Here is a 20,376-nt window from a genome sequence, read left to right on the forward strand (position 1 = left end):
GCCATAAAAATGTCATAAAAACTTGTAGTATAGTTAAAATAAGATTCACACCTCAAAGGCACTGGCCAGGTAAGTAGCTCTATAGTGCTACTAGTGGTCAAAAACTCTACAAGGTACCTTTTAATATAAAAATATTGATTAATGCAACAATAAACAATATTTAACCAGCTTTTCACTTCTTCAAAAACAGTAATAGATAAATAACCACAAAACATTACAGCAATGAACATTTGTCCAGGGATCTTTGAAATACCAATTCAAACACAGTATGACGGCTGAACTGAAAAATCTGAAACTTTTATTGACTTAAGTAAAAGGAGATTCAATGTAATGAAAAATACATAGCAAAAAAGTAAATAAGATTACAATACTGAAATGATGACACCATGAACCCATACATTTGCCTTACACTGTACTGTACCTTCCTGCCTTTTGTCATAAAATAAACCCCAACAATACAATTTCTTCTTTCTAGTTGGTAACATACTGTCTTTTTTCTATAAAACATGGGTGGAAGGTGGAATACCATTGTAGCGACTAGAAGCAGTGTTAACTTGTAGCCTTGTCTGATTGTTTAGAGAACCACAAACGTACATTTTTTATTCTAACTTTGCTTATTTATTAAGTAAACCTAACACTTCAATGACAAATGTATAGTAGACAATCATTTGTGGACCGCTTGGTGTGAAATTAGCAGCCACTTGTTTTAAATACTTTAAATTGTTTTAAGTGACTTTTTTGTTATCTTTTGACAGCAAAACAAAACAAAAAATGGCAACCCTCTATATTTTCTCTAATTAGATAATCCCATAAATCAACTAACCTTAGTTCCTCTAATCCCTATTATCAGCACAGAGTAAAATACCGGACAGATGGACCATCAAAGAAAAAGTGACAACAGCTAAGATATGCCTCTCATTTCTGTACAATAAAAAATAATTAGCTATACTGACCATGCTTGAAACCAGTCAAGCATTAATGTCAAAGATTATGTTTATACAATGGTCATACTTTGCTGTTATTTGAGCACCAAACCTTGGTTAAGGACAGACTGTACACTTACAATACTGTAAATCATTGCACAATTTACTGTAGATTACTAATTTCTTAGGTCAGACATCTGGTACAGATATGCAGATGTGCTCTGCAAGTCAAATTTCACACTTCTTATTTTAGGGTGTGAGATAAGATTATGTTAAAAATACTTTGACAGAGAGCTTCTTTTCAACTTGTCAGTTTCGATGTTCTAGCCTCATCTTTACATTGGTGGATAGTTGTTACAGTGAGTATAAAAAAAAATATAGCTAATGACACTAAGAAATTAAAAGCACTGTGGCATTCTTTCACTTTCTTCAGCGTGCGCAAACCTTACATTGATTTAATATAAAATAACTGAAAAAGTGCACATTTGTTACAAGTCACTGCAACAATAATTATGCAGTCGACGAAGAAAAGCATTACAAGAGCACAAAGACGAATGTGCATGTTTCCTGTATAACAAACAGCACTTCTTTTTGGCAAAGAACTCTCTTTTAGTAATTTCTAATAGCACTTGAAAGCCCAGATGTAGACATTGAACTCCCCTGGTGAGTTCATTTGCAGACTTTGTCTACTGTTGGATTTGAACATCAAGTGTTTTCTCCTTTAATGTCGAGTTTTGATTTTTAGTCAACGTTTTTTTAAGATTCCAACAAGTACTATGTCTACAGTTGCACAGTACATTAATCACTGAAACACTTTGCATATAATATAGAGGCACCATATCATAGAAGGCATGGGTGGAGATACATTTACTACTGTTCTAGCGTCTACCCCAAGTAATGGCAGAACTGACACAGGCTGCGACTACTGTAACATATGGCAATGAAAGCAAAGAACTACTTTCATGTAAAATTAAGATAAAAAGAAAAAAACGTAAACATCACAAGACCCAACAAGGTCATGTGTTATTGCTGGTTCAGTTTAGGTAGAAATGCAACATAACAAAAATGTGTCACTTTAAAATAAAAAAAAAATAAAAAATAAAAAAAAAAGGTACCTATAAATAAAAAAAAAAAATGCTAATTAGCTACAAAGTACATATGTTTTGTTCATTTAAATCATTACTTTGTTTCTTTATTCATATGGCGATGGTAGTGAGAGCACATTCACACTAAGGTTTCTTGCTCAGGTAATTCGAGGGGATCCAGCTCTCAACTTCTTGTCCTGCTTTCTTACAGAACCACCAGCCGCTGCTGTTTTTTTCCATCACCTCAAACACCGTGCCCACCTTAAAGCTGGATGTTTGGTCATCCCCTTCAAAGTCTGCCACAGCTAGATACAGCTCATCTTTACTGGGCTCCATGAGTAAAGGTGGAAGCTTGTCCTTGGGCGGGCCGGGCTTCTCACTCTTCAACTGGGGCTTGGGAGGAACCGGGACTTTATTAACTTTGGGCTCTTCTTTCTCTTTGTTTGGAGGTGCCTGAACAAAACCTTTGGGTTTAGGGGGAGGGGGTCTGCTAAGTTGGGTTGGGGGGCTCTTGGAAATGTCCTGGATTTCTCTGAGAGCAGGTGGAGGTTTGAGCTCAACCGGGCTGGATGGGTCGGTCTTCTTTGGAGGAGGAGGTCTCCTTGGAGCCATGGTGGGGGGTCTCTGTGGGGGTTCCTTGTGGGGAGGCACTGCTGGTTTTGCAGGGGGTGATGAGCTCTCCTGGCTATGACCATTAATGTGTTTTGGGGGGAGTTTTGGCTCATCGCAGTGCTTACCATTGTTGAGAGTAGGGATATGGATGGGGGGAGAGCTAGGAGGTAGACTGGGACAGGAACTATTTACTGCTGCTGAGGTGTCATTCTGATGGTTCACCTCAGCTGATGCAGAGCCGGGATCCGCAGGTTTTGACGGCCTCAGCTTGCTTCGCAGGTTGGTGATGTCTAGTTTGTTCTCTGCCGGAGGATCTGGCTTGGCAGCAGGAACAGGTTTAGGTCGGAGCACTGGCTTAGGCTTCATAAACACAGCTGGGCCAGCTGCCTCTGGTTTCTCCTCCTGCGCTTCTGATTTGGGTTTTGGTGGCTGTTTGGGTACAGGTTTCAGATTAAACTTCTTCACCTCTTTGGCAGAGATCTTGTGGCCACATTCAAGACCCATCTCATTCCTAAGGTGAAGAGCTTTGCTCTTATCTTCCTTCTTGGGCTCTGGTGGTTTGTCCTGTTTGAAGGGGGCTGCTTTGGGTGGAACCAGCGGCATGATGACCCCAGGAGCCGGGGGTTTTGGAGGCAAAGGTTTGGAATGATCAGCCCTTGGTTTTTCTGATATTTCCAATTCAAAGCTCTTATTAATGGACTCCCTTCGAGGTGGCAGAGCTGGTTTTTCCTCGACTGGAGGGGTGGCTGGGGCCGGAGGTAAAGGTCCACTGAAGGGAAGGGCCCCCTTGCTGGCACTGGACTTCCAATCTCTCAGCTTGGGCCGAGCAATGGAGTCAGGGGCTGTGGTTGGCTCATCTGGTAAAGGCTTGGACCAGCTGTCATCTGCGCCTGAAACATTTGAAGAACCACCATCTTCCAGTCTCAGCTTCTCCATCTCATTGGGCAGAGGTGCAAGGAAATTAGGTCGCACTGCATTACTGGTCTTCTTGTACTTGTCAATATAGGTGGCAGGGGCCCAGCCCTCTTTGTCATCTATCTGGATGTACCACCAACCACCATTATTCTTCTCAATCACCTGGTAGGTAAAAAATGAGTCATTTTATTTTACTATATCACTTTAAAATTTATGACGGAAATAAATGAAAAGACAAAATTTACCAAATGTTTCACTATATTATTACCTATCTTAATACAACTTTAGGAAGTGCCTGACCCACCTCAACTTTGACTCCGGCTTGGAAGCTAATACCATCAGGGATGATGGTCTGGAAGTCTGCTATGGTGTAGAACTCTTCCTCAACCTGAGGAGGAATGGGTGGCTTGGGTAGGTTTGTACCACGTGGCTGTGGAATGTGAGAGAGACACATAAAAGGTTAACTCAATTAAAAACCTTTTGTTAAGAAAAACTAAGCTATTCTCCATTACAATAGGAATCCCCACTGTGTCAAACATAGATTTGAACTGGATCTCTTACAAGGGTCAGATCTCTGCGTGGAGGAGGTCTGTGTCTTGCTCCCACTTCTGTGGAGGGGAAAGACATTAAGAAATCAATCATTTTTGCTGAGGTGTACATTTGCAAAGCAGTTATAACATCTTAGACATTTTTTTTTAATTTCATTTAATTATCTTTGTTTATTCATTTCACGCAGGTTTTCATTTGGATTTGGTGTAGAATACTGGTTCAGCTGACTATGGCTGGGCAATTAGACTGTAGCCTAACACAAATCACTACATTATCAAATGATAAGAGGCTTTATCACTACATCCACGAGGACATTTTTGTTTACTTTTAGAGTGTGTTGAGTAGATTGGCATTACAGTATGTACATTTATTTTGCCTGACGGTTAAAAGACTTTAGAATTCACTTACTACTTTTGTCAGAAAAAAATGAGAGTCTGTTTTCTTTTTGGCCGTTGTCTCGGTTCTCTTTGGCTGCATTGTTTTGCTGGTTCTGTTTAGAAAACCCATCTAGGTCATTGGTGCTGGCATGAGCAGCAGCGCCCGTTGACTGCTTCTGGCCTTGGATGTCAGTCTTCTTCAGGTAGGAGGCTGGGGCCCAGCCCTCACGGCCCTGGTACCTGAGTGGAGAAGAAATGTACAATCAGTGGCTTAAGGTGAGAACACTGAAAAAACAGAGTCCGTACAATGACATGAGTTGGGTTCCACCCCCCTCTCATTATTATATAGAATCTGATGTCAATTCATGTTTTTGAACACATTTACTTGTCTCTTTAGTAAATACAGATTTTTTTTTTTTGCTCATGGTATTTACTTTTCCAGAGTTAATGTCATTGATATTATTACCTGATCTTCCACCAGCCCTCCAGGTTCTTCTGAATCACCTCAACAATCATGCCTCTCTCCAGGTCGATCTCATCCTGGTCCCTGGCCGAGTACGGGTAAATCACTGAATACTTCTCCTCTGGCGTCATAAAAAGACAATATTGTTAAATATAAGAACATATTGTCCGTTTTGAAGTTTACTGTTTACTGGTTCACAAATAGGGGAACACAAATAAACTAACTGTGTGTAGCGTAGGGTTTGCATTTATGAAATCGCTTAAACTTGTTTATTGCTGTGCAGTGAAAATATCTGCAACCTTTTAATGAAAAGGTTCAAAATCCTTTCACAAAACTCTCCCTATGTAATTCAGGATGATATACTGTTATCGGTACATAAGTGCACTGGTTTTACACATTAGCTAACTGATTTGAATGGAGCAAGGCTTGAGCAGCATCTTGTGGAGTGAGAAGATGTGAGATACACACATGTGCAACACACAAAACACAAATGTTGACCACAAACAGGACAAACTTGTTACTGTACTAGAAAGGCAGCCATTTCTACTATTCTTATTGTTTTTTATTTATATCAGATAAAAAAAAAAAAATATACACAATCCACTTCTCATGCAAGGACTTAATTCACATGCTTGGATCTCTCATGCAACAAACATGTCATGCATACGCATGGACAAACACACATGCACACAGTTGTGTATGCATGTGCACACACACAAATAGAATAGGGGGAGAAGAAAGGCGTGCGCTCCACCTTGCCCAAAACCTGTGCTGAATAGATCCCCTAAAGTTCTGCGACGACTCACGTGCCTTGGCAGTGACCAGAATCTCCGAGGCACTGACATCCCAGCACAGTAAGTGGGGCAAAATAGGAAGAGAATATTACATGTGCCGATCCTAAATGAAAGCATTTTCAGTATTGGTAGGCCTAGCACAAATAAAAGCTCTACTCCTGGTAGGTCTGATACTGTTTTACCTATTTACTGACAAATAATCCCTCTACGTCTGTGCACATTTTATGCTTCTTTTTTTTTTTTTTAATCATAGTGTAACAGATTCAATCCATGCTAGATGGTATATTTATTTCCATTTGGATCCCCATTCCAGTCTTAAACCCCATGTGCTGACCTTACCAGGATGTTGGTGATACTACTGTACCATGCTACTGCCACAGAGGGTAGCTTACTTTATAACTCGTTCTTTTAATAGTAGGGTTATAGACACTATAGTTCACGGTTAATTATGATCTGTGGGGTGATGTTGGCTCTGAGCATTGTCTTGGGACTATGTAATTAAATCTTTCTCATAACTGGAAGACCTGCAGACCTAATGCTGACTAGCATAGGGACAAGTTGACCATGCTTTATGATGCACATACACGTTTAATTGGTCATTTATTTGCTTCTGTTTTTGTATTATATTTCTATAGGTCTGCGATAATGTCAATGAATCTCTACTTCCACGGCTCAGAGGGGTGACCTGCCCAACAAAGACAGGGCAGCCAGCTCAATGTCCACTGTTAAACCATATACTTCTTAGGCTTGCCAAGACTTGAAATATGGTCTGTAATTTGCATATAGACTGGGTACCCTTCTTTACTTCGTAGGGCTCCTACCATATGTTGCACTGTATCATTACAGTACATTACAGTATCATTCTTTTAACATCTACATTGGGCTTTTTTATGGAATCTCAACCGCAACAGGAAGACAACAGTACAAAACAATTTTGTCAAAATTGCATACAAATTAGAATTCATTACTCAAAGGGTTCAAAATAACTTACATAGAGTTGGGTTTGAGAGTAAATGCTAAATTGCCTCTTTGCATCTTACATTTTCCTTTAGGGAAATCTGAAACAACACTCAAGATAGAAAGCTTTATGTACCTTCTTCCCCTGGAAGACTAAAGTCATCAGGGTCATCCTGTGCTTCCAGGCAGGTGGCAGGGACCCAGCCCTGGGCATCTTCTGAGCTAACAAACCACCACCCTAAACGAGAAGAATATAAACGCATTGACATATTGACACATAACGCATTGATATCTAGAGAGAGTTCTATTAAATTTAAGTATGCCATTGTTAATTGAGAATCCATGGTTGATATGAATAGAGACTGTGTATTATTTCAATTCCATTTAAGAGGGAAGCTGAACAATGAAATAGTACCCACATACTTGTTACACACAAGTCAAATTTTCATCAAACTGTAGCTCAAATTTTTAAACAACTTTCCAGCAAAAGAAAATGGTTACCAAATCAGCTTTCCATCCACTAATGTTGTGCAAATATTAGATGTTGGGCACATAGAGAAACAGATGGTGGTGCTAATTCTCCAGTCTGGTGCAATTAAACCATTGCAGAAGAAGAGGGCACAACAAGATGGCATAATTTAAAGAGTGCCAGTCAAACCTCACACAACGGAGGACTGTGTGGAAAACATGAAGGAATTCATTTCATGTATTAATTTGAGGAACGTTACAATCTCCTTATCGGTCGACATCATCGAGTTTAGCATTTTAGTCAAAGGCACAGTTGTCAACTGAAGCTACTGATGTCACCACCGTGCAAAATATCCCAAGCTGTTTTTCGATCTTTTTCGAGCAATCTTTGCACAATCTGAAAGACTTGGAAAATAATGAAAAAGTAAACTGGATATAAAGAACTTACCAGACTCATTTTTCTCAATGACTTCCACCACCTGACCCACATGCAAGCTGACCTCAGAGCTCTCCTGCTTCTCATAGTCTGTTACTGCCACATACTGGTCGAGGAGGAGAGGGTCTGCTGAGGTGGAATCTCCTATTAAGAGGAACGAATCAAAAGGCTCATTTAGCTCTTTTTTTCCTTTCTGCTCATTGTTAAGCAGGCTTAGGATGAAATCTCAATAATGTAAAAAAATAAGCCTCCACTCATTAACCTCTGCTTTTCAGTGACATTTGTTAATATGTGTTAATGTGATATTAAATAAATGTCCATGCACTTGAAATCGTAAGATTGCATCTGTGTGGATTTGAGAAATTGACCTTTAAAATGTCAGATTTTATACACACTTGAAGGAACTTTATTGAAAAAAGCCAATAAAAGCAGTGTCTTTACAAAAGAGCCAAAACGCATATAATAAGTGAACTACTCATGTTTGATGAAATGCCATGAATAATTCAAAGGTCCAAATGTGTGCAAAGCTTTTGAGTTAAAAGGTTTAAGTGAGAGGAGGCTTATTTAGAGTATGGAGATTCACCCAGACATGAAGCAGAGGAGGTAGCGGATGTGATTGGAGAGATGGCATTAGGGAAACTGACAGATGAATAATGGGAGATTTAAAGAATGGGAGTGAAAGGTAGGGGTTTAGTGTAGATGGTTAAGTCAATCATCAACATGGCTGTGACTTTCACACAGAAACAAACCAGCACCACTTTGCCTGCCACCAATGTTAGCACCAAGGAAGCCTGAGAAAATCTACTTTACCCCACGTGATGGCTCACAATACAACTAGTAGCACAAATTGATATCACTATGGCTCATTTCTCTTGGTTTACGTTCTTTAAAAACATGTCCACAACCAACCATGAGATGCAATTTACTTTACATGTAAAAATGAAATGAAAACAAATTACCTTTTGGTTGATACATAGTGTAAGATAAGCAACTTTAACGACCTTTGCAAGTGCAGGAATGGTTAAGGGACATTAAAATCTGCCTCAGCATGCAAATCACTGAAGGTGCTGATTGGACACATATTAAACAAACATCTTTGTATCACACAGGCAGACAGAATATCTGAACAAGTACAGATGTGGTCAAATTCTAATTGTATGGTTCTTAAAAACGGCATAAAAAACACAGCTCGTCTTTCCATGCACATCCTTCAGTGAGCAGCTGCAAGCTAGGCAAATGGGTTTAATTAAACAGCCATATTTATTTTTTTATTCACCTGCAACAATTTCTTAAGTTGAGAAATTTTAAGATTAGTATTGCAATTTCAGGTTGAGTTTCATTTTAAACAAATAACCACAGTTAGCTCAAATATTAATACTAATTGACAAATGGGATGAAACTTATGTCATGAAAATAATTCTTGCCAAAAGCAGATGGATGCGCCAGTTTACTGAGGTGAGTTTGAACTTGGAAGATTGGCTGGACTAACAAACTAACCCAAGTTACTCAGGTTAACTTTTGAATAACTGGTTAACTTTCCTAATACACAAAAGGGCTCTTTAGTTTCAACTATTTACATCTAACTCTGTGACAACACTTTTGCCTATAGGGCTTTGCACTGAAGACTATTTCACATGACCTCAATCTCCCCGATTTTGCCTGATGCTGAATTGCAACGATACACGGTAAATCCCTCTCATGTAGGCGCACAGTTAAAAGGCCATTATCTTCAGTCTTTGCTACTGTGTCCCGATGCAACATACCTAAATACAACCAATAAATGAGCCACACAGGGTCTGAAGATCTCAAACTACTGTATATAATATGCTTCCTTTACGAAACAATTCAAGCCCCATGCCTTCAACAGAGCCACATCCCACCTGCCCAGGGGAGGAGAGGGGGGGGACAGACCACTAGCAACCTGCTGGGTCACACACACAGCATCACGACCAAGAGTTTACTACCTCGCTTTAGGAAAGTAGTCGCTCTCTCCACAATCCCTATTGGAGAGGAAAATGAATGGAAAAGAAAACTGAAAAAAAAATGGATGACATGGATGCAACTTAAGAATATTAGATGAATGGAGAGAAGAGAGAGAATATAAAAAGAAACAGTCAAACAATGGCAAAGGTGGTTTCTTTAACAGTCAACTCCAGGAAAACAGCTGAGTATAGACAGAATGTGTCTTTGTTCATGAAACAAAACTATTTAGGCTGGTGGAAAAAAAAATGTTTTTTTACCTGTGTAAAACTCTGTGGCCCCTAGATGGCGATAATGTCATATTATATAGTACAGATGAATTGCAGAAGACTTGCGTCTTTTGTCTTGCTATTGTGTGGCCCCACTGTTTAGCTCTCTGTTGTTTTATTGACCTCTGGATATCCTGCTTTTGCCTTGCTTTGTCAGTAAAAACACTTTGTAAACCCTGTTTTAAAGGTGCTATATAAATAAAGTTATTATTATTAATATTATTATTATTATTAAAAGCATTAAAACTGATTCTAACCCCCCCCCCTTTTTTTCCAACGACAAAGAACACCAACTTTCGAGCCCGCTTAACCCCATTTTCATTTCAAATACACAAATAATGCCTTGTCTTACCCGATTTCTTCTTTCCAATGGGTTCCCTGTTAAAAAGAGGAAATCATCACATTACTACCAGGAAATATCAAATCAGTTTTCTGAGCTGAAGAGATATTCCTGACTTAAAACTCTATTATCTATTAACTATTATCAATATGCATAAAAATTCACATCATCTCATGGATGTCACGTCTAACAACTTGAAAAAAGATAAGACAGCAGCCCTAATTATCGAATCAGACTCATTACTTTCAGTGATTCTGTATCTTTTAACATTACATTGCAGCATGAATGGCCCTTTTAAAGAAAGAAAAGGTTTAGTCTTGTGTTCCAAGATGTTTGGTTATTGTATTTATGCATTTACTACATTATACTACTGCTATTGCTACCAGTACCATCTCTGTTGCTATTGATGTTTTCGGTTATCAATTTTGCATGCCAAACTGGCACTCATTAGGCAATTTTAATAATCTAATTTAATCAGATTTTGAATTGTTTCATTTGATTTTTTAATTTGTCATGGTGCCAAAGCACAACACTTACACTGATTACTCCAGCAAAGCTTAAACAATAATTGCTAACATTATTGTTACCTTGTCTCTTTCTCCAATGCAGGCCTTTGTGAATAAAGAGCCTCTCGATAGCTGATCTCTGAAATTTCATCTTATTTTAAATTCAATGCAGCATCTGCTGTGTCTGCTTTAGACATTAGCCGGATAAATAGACCATCACTCCACAGCAGCAGTCAGGATTCAATGTCCAGATGCCCTGAAAGTCAATGGTGGCTAAGGCTTAGTCTCTCTCTCTGTCTCTGTCTCTCTCTCTGTCTCTCTCTCAATATAACTCTCTTACTTAATGGCCTTCCATCGCCTTCTTTTTTCCATCTCACATCTTCCATGTCTACTTAACTCCCTCCTTCATCTCCCTTGATCATTTTCCTTGGCAACTACTGCCTCTTCATTTCCCTGCGTCAACATGAATGCTCTCAGCCACATGAAGCATTGTTCGATCAGCAGAGCTGTTAATTGCGGAGGCTTAAGTCTTAATAAATCTATACCCATAAGCGTGTCCATTAATGCACTATAAAAAGAAAAACCCCGTTCGGGCCAACCAAATCAGTAGCAATGATCTGGATTATAATGAAGCAAGAATGTGTTTGTACAGTATGTGTGAGCTTTGTTTGCTTGTTTTGAACCGAGGTGAAACCAGGGTCACATAATGCACCGGACGTAGCCAATAACCTGGATCCTTGGCCTAATATGATTATTTTATGACTGTATTATGACAGTAACTAGTTTAGAGTCTCAAATCAAATCTCCCACTCATATGTGTTCATGTTACTCTGAAGCTAGTTATAGAAAAAACAAAAACATGGGCCCAATTTCAATTTCAACTTTCATGTGAACATTCACATCAGGCAGCCATGATTGAGTCATGGCGGCCACATGAAGAATGGGAAACCAAATTATAACTACAGAGGAATCGTGACAACACACTTTCCAGGATTGCTGTTACAGAAAAGAGGCAATGTGACGTATTGACTCTAATTCTTGCAGACAAATTAAAATAAAAGCTATACAGTTCTACACCTGGAGCCAAACCTTAATACAGTAAATTGGTGGCACTCATACAATATTGATTTAAATGGTGAATGAAACGCCTCCTCTCATAGTCCCTCTCCCTTCATCCCTATCCTTCCTTGCTTCATCTCAACCAGTCCCTTCTTCTCCTGCTGTCCTTGTTGTATATGACCTCCTCTTCATTCATGCTCTTATTCCATTTAGATCCACCATCTAGTTCTATTGTCTCCCCCTATGATCGTCCCTACTTCCCTTTCCTTGTTACAACACTTCCTTTTTTTCTAGACTCTTTGCCTTCTCACCCATTGTATCAATTTCTCTGACCCTCTACTTCCTCTTTACATTTGAGGACTCCAAATTCCTCTCCAGCTTCTCCTCTCGTCTTCCTTTGCTGCTCTTAAGGAGAAAGTCTAAGATCTCCCTATCAGTGCAGCAGATTTATAGGTCATGATAAATCTTCTCCCACAGTGGCTGCTGTGTCTGTACACCAGCCCTGTTGTCAGCTAGCCAAACAACAGGCTACACCAGCAGAAATCAGTAATCCAAATCAATGCAGACAAACCAAGGTCTTTCCTATATTCATTCGCCTCAAGCAAATGTCTCCTCTCTTCCTGCCACTTCCAAAACATGCTTGGGGTTTTGTAGGAGTAAGAAGCTAAGTGTCCTTGGCAACCACCTCTGATTGGAATCATACAACTGGTAGACAGATACTAGAGAGTGAAAAGTTTCCTTCATAAAAAGAGATATGTCTTTTTTGCTGTGCACTGACTGGAAGACATGGAAATAAAATTGTCTTTGCGATGTTTTATAATACCAGTGGTGGAAGAGGAATTCAGATTATTTAATGAAGTAGCACAAACCCCATAATGTAAAACAACTCAATTAGACATAAAGGTCTGAGCAATACACCAAACTCAGTTACCCACCTGTCTGCAACAGACAGCACACTTCAAAGTGACATTACATCCATTCACATTATAGATGAAAATATGGCAGGCTGGTGCAAGCACCAATCTCATATCGGATCCCCATAACAGCAATGTGTCCTGTTTAATTGTCCTTGAGCAAGAACCCCCAGCTGCTTGCTCAGTGTATGTCACTCCTGATAGACATTACCTAATTACTAACAATATGAATGGAAATATCGTGCCGCCTTCCACAAGATGTATTAATAATTACATTACATAATGCCATTCGCTATCTAAATAAAATGTGAAGCCACAATGTATACAATTGCTAAATTTGCGCTGTGTAGTATCAAAAGCATACTGTGGCATTCAGAAAATTTGAAAGATGCTATAATCACAGAAATTCTACACACTTTTGTGTCAAATGCACCAGGAGCTACAGTATTAAAAATAAATCCAAAAGTGGAGCAACATTTTGCAATTTCACTGGCACAGCAGTTTTACTGAGTTTAAATGTCAAGGTGACTGTAGGGGACAACTGGTATATTATTATATTACTGTAGTATACTGAAGTCACTAGATTTTTTGAATGTGGTTTTAATGGACACTATTTTCCCACAATGCACACTAGGGCTGCCCCTTCTAAGTCGATTAGTCGACTATTTGGTCGTTTTGGTCTTAGTCGACTAAGATGACTCAGACTCATGCTGAATGATTTATTTCCAAGAAACTTATGAGCACATTTATGGTAAACAAAACATTTAAAGTGGTGCTTTTGCATGATTCTTTGTAAGAGAAACTGAGTTTTACAGATGGTAAATGGACTGCAATTATACTGCGCTTTTCTAGTCTTCACGACCAGTCAAAGCGCACAGATCTGCCGATTAAATCAACTAATCGATTAGTCGACAAAATCATCGAGTGTTAGTCAAGTAAGAATTTCTTTAGTAAAGGACAGCCATAATGCAAACAACATAATACTGATGGGACAGCTCAAGGGACATCTCTGAAAACAGAAAATTAAGAAATAGATACTTTTAGACATTTTCCTAGTAGTAGTACAAAATTATTAAGTTAATTAATTTCTCTATGGTAACCGAAAATAGTGCACAGTTACCGTATGTTATGTTATATTAAAGTTTTCAGTGCGGTACAGTTGTATAGTATTAGATAAGGGAGTCGGATGCAGGGATAGTCTCTCACTTCAATGACCCAGATTTTCAGAAGTCTTGCAAATTGAAAACCCCCACTCTCTTTACGTGCCAGCTACTGCTGGTCCCACATTCAATCCCAGCGTATATCACAGGACTTATTAACTCAATTTCCTGCCGGCTGAGGCAACTTCTCAATGCCCGGTGCCACACATGAGTATGTGATGACAGAGACGTTAAAACTAATAACTGAGCAGACAGCTGTTGGTGTAAAAACCATCTCCAGGGTCAAAATGTGAACTTGACATTAACGGGTTAGGTAACCCTAACCCCCCGTAACCCCACTGCCCGGTGCTGGTAACCTTACTAACACATTTGTAACTGAGGCCCGTGTGTGAAGTTATGTGCATGTTAACATGGCTTGTGTGTGTTGGACACTGGCATTCATTGCCCACTGATGTTTTAGTTTTGCCACATAGTAACTGTCAGAGCTGGATATGACGCTAATGTGTTGAGTGAGATTTACAAGAGACAACAGAGCAGGTCTGCACGCCTTCACAGTAACCATGCAGCCTCAGCTGTCTCGAGCCGGGTGGCTCAACTGAGCTGCAGCTACATGCTTAAATGCTAACTCAGCATTTTAAAAAAGGACCCATTTAGTTTGTTTGTGCTTGAAAAAAAAAAAATCAAACAGGAAGTAGTGCAACAGTATGAAATCGCATCCATTAGAGGGTGTAATAATTGCCAATTACTGGCAGGCTGAAAATAAATGCTGGCATGACGTGACATGACATCAGTCAGGGAAATGACGGGTGTTTTCCATTGTATGTGAGCCTGAGGGTTTCTAATAGTTGAGGAGATGTGTTTGTTTATGTGTGTGCCCACGTGTGGTACTTACTGAAGATGGCCGCCAGATGCTAGACGTAGACACATGTCTCTGATAAACTTTTGACAAACTTTTGATTTACCGAGTATCTCAAACGAAAATACAGCAAACAAACCAGGGTTACATCTAATTCATCACTTGGGGAAGATACATTGTTAAACAACAGTCTCAAATGGCCAAAAACACAAGACAAACGCGCAACCGAGCGCTGGATAAAGAGGAGGACAAAGAAACAAATTACTACTGAAAGAGACTTACTCCTTGGGTGGGTTGAGGTCTTCAGGTCTGGTCTCAAAAAACACTCTGACCTCCTCGCACTGGGAGATGTAGACTGGCAGCTGAATGAGGGCCTGCAGGCACAAAAGATAGCAAGAGACTTAGATAATCATATACTCTTCAGTACCCCAACCAGAAATCAACCAGAGGTTAAATATAGTGTTAATTTGGTGTCTGGCCTCCATAAATTCACAGAGCAAGCGATTACTACAAACAGTATTTAAGGGGATTTGTAGACGAGGGACACATGTTAGAGTGTACAAAAGACATGGAGCAACTTGTTTTATCTACTGTTCATTTGTCATAAGTCTTTCAAACAAATATACCGGTCTGTCCCCACAAGTACCTCTGTACAATTTTCTTTCACAGAAATGGAAGTTATACATTTAAAAATGGTCTTCTCTTTACAGGAAGATTATGTTTATTGACAGTTAATGTAACCTTTTAATAAACATTTTGCTTTCATGCTCTTATCTCATAAAACAGTGATGCATTAAAGTAATTTTAAAAATACAGAGCAAAAGGCAAAACTTCAGTATAGGCCTCGGACATTTCTGCCTCAACAAATATTCTTGTTTCAACACTGTGCATTTAATCCAATCCTCTCCATATTTGATACATGACATATTTGGATGACCTAAACCTTTTTTCCACTGTTTTTTTAATTGCACATTTTGTAGGTGTGGCCTATATAACAATTTCAGAATAAAAGTGCACCAATAATAAGTAAAACTAGTAATTTTCAGTTGCCACACCAGCTGGTTCTTCTCTGGTTTCAGTTCATTGATCTGTCTCGCCTGCCTTCCTCTCTCATCGTATGCCTCTGTGGAGGATCAGTAGCGGTAGAGAGATGGGCCCTGACAACGAGGCTAGAGATGAAGGACAAACAGCCACATTCAGTTTTCTCTTTATTGGTGTGATCTCTCTCTTGCACACGTCTGGTCATGTTATTGCATAGTCTCTGGTCTCTGTTTCTAGCCTTTTCTTTTTTGTTCTCTCCTTAGTCTGTGTTTTATCTGCTTCTCCTACTCTTTCACTCTGTCACTACCCGATGTGAGTCGAGTGCAGATGTGAGTTGCGCATGCTCAGATTTAAACGGTTTACAGCATAACACCTTTTCTCATTACAAACAATAACAATAGATGGAAATCATTTCAAAAAAGTTTTAGCTATCTATGATTGTTTGATTGCTAACATTAGCTCAAAACGCCATTCAAGTGACAGCCTGTTTTGTGTTTGATTGCTAACATGTAGCCAGCAGTCATTTCAAAAATGTGTTAGCTATCTGATTGTTTGATTGCTAACGTTAACTCAAAAAGCCATTCAAGCGTCTGTGTCATACTGAAATTTGTGAAATCCTTAAAATAATAAACTTTCAAACAAACAATAACAGAAGATGGAAATAATTTCAAAAACGTTTTAGCTATCTATGATTGTTTGATAACTAACGTTAGCTCAAAACGGCATTCAAGTAACAGCCTTTGTTGTGTTTGATTGCTAACTTGTAGCCAGCTGTGAACAAACTTCGTTATGTAGGTCCATTTTTATTGTCTCTCGTTAGCAGGTTATTCTGTGGCTAACAGCAATTGTCACAAAGTCGCAAAGCGATGCATGCGCATCTGCACTCGACTCACATCGGGCAGCAGTGAAACAGATAATCACCCCAACAGCTTCAATACCTTAGGGAGCTATGCTTATACTTCTCTTTGCTGGCAGGCAAAGCTCAATGCTATCCATCAACCTTCCTCTGCCGGCCTATACCTCTGATTTTAATACTCCTAAGTGTTTCAGTTCTGTCCTTTAAAAGGGAGCAGTCTCTGTCTACCTCTTGCACTCTCTGACACACTAATATAACGTCAGGGCTGACAAAGCCAAAGACCCACCCAAGGTGCCCTTGTCCCATGTGCCACATTTGCCTTGTCATACTTATGACCATAAATCCATGCCAACAGTTTGTGTTGAAGGAAAGGAGTGGGACTACTGCCATGGACAAAGCATAACTAGTGTTTTCCATTAGCCGCAAAGTCATAAAAAGTGTGCTCACGTTTGTTGATTCATGGTTCATACAATATTACTAGATTATTATGCACCAACATGACCTCAAAATCTCCTTTTTTACAGTAGCTTAATCCATATGTTGAGACTCTGAAGCTAAGTAGCCAATTTAAGAGTTTCTTTACTGGTGACCTCAAGCCCCCCCCCCCCCCCCCAGCCCAGAAAGCTGCACTGTGCCTGAGGTCAGAGTTCATTCTGAACAGGCTATACTCTCCTTAGATTTATTCCTCTCCTCGTGTCAGCCTGTGGCCTGTCTACTCATTACAATTCTCCCCAGAGAGGAGACGGGAGGGAGGCTTAGGGTACATTACAGAAAATGGACTTTATGGGTGTTCTTTACAGCAGGCAGCATTAAGGTAATTGTGTGTGCCTGCATGTGGGTGTGTGCGCATGTCTGTTTTCTCCAAGGAAAAATGGGTAATGGAAATGAGAGATCTACTTGTGTACGTCCATAAGGTACAGTACATTGTGACTGTATCTGTGCACAATAACTTTTCATATGTAGGCAAATACAGCATATGGCTATCCTCAATCTTGACACACACCAACAACGGAGGTTTACAATGTTACATTTTTATTTAAACCCATAAAAATGAGAAAAGGAAATTTTGAGGTATTATTTAAGCAAACATCATGTTTCTTTTACTTACAAAACACATTCTTTTTTTCAAATATTTTGAAAACTGACAAATGAAGGTTGAGTGGAAATTGCTTTATTACTTTAAAGACTTTGACGTGATGCATTTTATCAACCTTTTTGACCTTGCTAGTAATCCTAGCTCAGCAGTCTTACTCTTGGTTTATGCAAACAATCCCTGATTCCATTTTTTTTTTTTTTATTCCTTCTTTCTTTTCTCCGACAGCGTTTCCCGACTTGAATAAAAAAACATAAGACTTTACAACTGGGGAAATTGCATATGAGTCAGGGTAAAGCTTCAGCTGTACACCAGAAGCGCTGACTCGGCTCTTCCCTAAGAAAAACATGAAGCTTCACCTTGTCATCCTGGGTGCATGTGGGGGTGGATGAAAATGCCAGTTCTGTGCTTACAGTCAAGTTCATATTCAAAAGTTACTGGAATACCCAGAATGTGCTGCATTATGAGAACCGACCTGCCATGACGCTATCATAGGGCTGATTGTTTTTTTTTTAAACCATTATCACCTGTGACAGACACTGTTGTGAGATGGGTTAGATGTGTGAGATAGCATTTGGCTCAAAGGCTGGCGAGTTGTGACTTCCCACTGCTGGATTTAAAATCAGGGTGACAGGATTATTAGGGGTCCAAGTCTGGAAGAACCAGCGGTACATTATGTTATGTTATATTAAAGTTTTCAGTGCAGTATAGTTGTATAGTATTAGGTAAGGGAGTTGGACGCAGGGATAGTCTCTCACTTCAATGACCCAGATTTTCAGAAGTCTTGCAAATTGAAAACCTCCACTCTCTTTACGTAATTTATCGTAAACCTACTTTCTAGACCGTGCGACCGATCTGCACGAAACTTGGTACCTAGCATCTCCAGACTGACCTGAAAAAGTTATCAAAAGAATTTTTATCGGATGAAAATTGCGCAAATTACGCACAAACAAATCACAAACTTTGCCATATCTCAGCCAAAATAAATGCTATCATCGCAAAACTTTCGATCGTTGTTTGCCATGACCCTCCAGGATCCCCAACCAATTTTACGAAAATTGGCCACTAGGTGGCGCTACAAGTGCAAAAAGTTTATATCTCATGAACGGCTCATCCGATTTTTACGAAATTTTGAAGGTACCACTCCTGAGGCCAAACCTACAGTGGGGTACTGATTGGTCAAAGTGGGTGTGGCCTACGGGACCCAGGTTTGGATTCACAACTTACACTAATGTGAGCAACTTAAAATTTACAGCGTAGATGTACAATGGCTCATGGACCTCACATACCAAAAATTACACATATGGACCACTAGGTGGCGCTATAATGACATAAAACGTGCTTTTGCCTATAACTCCCACATTTCACATCCCACATTAGAGTAGGTGGTAATATTGTTCGACATCCCACTCCGAGCCTCTGAACCAAATTTGGTAAGGATCAGCCATTAGGGGGCGCTATAATGAACGTAGACGCGTTTTGGCAAATAACTCAATGCATTTAAATGGGACACTTTGATTGTAATTTCTCTGCCGTAGTAATTGCTAATAACACAGAACTTGTGATGCTCATATACTCGATATTTCCCGACGTTTGCCTCGCCACCGTCCCGCTTTGGGTCCCGCTTTGGGTCCCGCTTTGGGTCCCGCTTTGGCACGCTCACCCAGGTTGTCCAGGGCGACTCGCGTCAGGGGCGACCGGCGCCGGGAGGCTTGGACCCCGTCATAACTGCTTGCAGTTCTAGTATTCATTTTCCACCTGAAATAATGCTCTCACATACTCTGTGAAAGTAATATTTGAGGACAGAATACCTCAACGTTCTTGCACACCATAACATCTTAAGGATCTGACACACCAACCCAATTATCGGCCAGCGGACAGTCTGGCGAGGTCGGTGACTCGAGTCTTGTCGGTGTGTTCCGTGCCGTTGTCAGTCGTAGGGGCCGTCAGCGATCATGTTGGCCGATTTCACTTGTTGAATCGGCCAGTGGGCAGTCGGACTCAATGACCAATCTGATTGGTTGAGTGCTAGCCCTTGACTAGCGAATCAGTGCTTCTTCCACAAGAAGAAGCCCGAGAGCTGACAACGGCAGTATCTTTTTATTACAAGCCATCGTATTTTCTTCAGTTCAGCGAGTAATGACAACAATGATCCTTCTTGACTACTAGTATCAACACTGATGAAAACAACGACTGACACATAGAGGTCGAACGATATGGGTTTTCTCTGGCCGATGCTGCTGCCGATCTATAGAAATCAGGGTCAGCTGATGGCCGATAAATGCTGCCAATTTATTTTGGCCGATATTTGGCCGATATGTGCGTGTTTTTAAACCTCTATTTGAAAGATAAAATGTAACACTAATATACACAGAATTTCTCAACAAAAACATTTATTGAACACTTCACCAATCTACACTTGTATACTTCAATTAAAAATGTATAATGTAAAAACATACTGTATATTGTATAAATAATGTATGAAAAATATATTAAATAAACGAAACAGGTAAGAAGAAAATAAACTTTGTCAAATAAACCTTTCAATGAAAAAATAAAGTTTAGTGCACTTAGCAGCATTTATTAAACTTCTGAGAATACAAATCTGCAAGCTTCACAGAAAGTGACATGTTATTATTAACCTCAACACTATTTCCTCCTAACTCCTGTTGAATCACATAAGACTAGGGCTATCTAAAGTCAATTCTTGTTCACCTTTTTTG

The 20,376-nt window shown here is 39.7% G+C and overlaps 1 protein-coding gene across 4 annotated transcripts in view; it reads right to left on the reverse strand.

Moving 5' to 3' along the window:
- Window positions 1–276: 276 nt before the first annotated feature.
- Window positions 277–20,376, reverse strand: part of sh3pxd2b (SH3 and PX domains 2B) — a 44,547-nt gene continuing 24,447 nt past the window's right edge. Inside the window, exons 5-15 of one of the 4 annotated variants that reach the window (XM_031303560.2) lie at window positions 14,946–15,037; window positions 10,181–10,206; window positions 9,544–9,579; window positions 7,592–7,723; window positions 6,812–6,913; window positions 5,679–5,762; window positions 4,928–5,045; window positions 4,493–4,701; window positions 4,097–4,143; window positions 3,840–3,965; window positions 277–3,697 (exon numbers count right to left, since the gene is read on the reverse strand). In XM_031303560.2, the coding sequence (XP_031159420.1) occupies window positions 2,153–3,697; window positions 3,840–3,965; window positions 4,097–4,143; window positions 4,493–4,701; window positions 4,928–5,045; window positions 5,679–5,762; window positions 6,812–6,913; window positions 7,592–7,723; window positions 9,544–9,579; window positions 10,181–10,206; window positions 14,946–15,037 (2,517 nt within the window). In that variant the 3' untranslated portion in view covers window positions 277–2,152. The remainder of the gene's footprint in view (window positions 3,698–3,839; window positions 3,966–4,096; window positions 4,144–4,492; window positions 4,702–4,927; window positions 5,046–5,678; window positions 5,763–6,811; window positions 6,914–7,591; window positions 7,724–9,543; window positions 9,580–10,180; window positions 10,207–14,945; window positions 15,038–20,376) is intronic. The other 3 variants (XM_031303561.2, XM_031303562.2, XM_031303564.2) reach the window with 3 other exon arrangements.

Source organism: Sander lucioperca, chromosome 13, assembly GCF_008315115.2.
Source record: "Sander lucioperca isolate FBNREF2018 chromosome 13, SLUC_FBN_1.2, whole genome shotgun sequence".
In the NCBI taxonomy this organism is placed as follows: Eukaryota; Metazoa; Chordata; class Actinopteri; order Perciformes; family Percidae; genus Sander; species Sander lucioperca.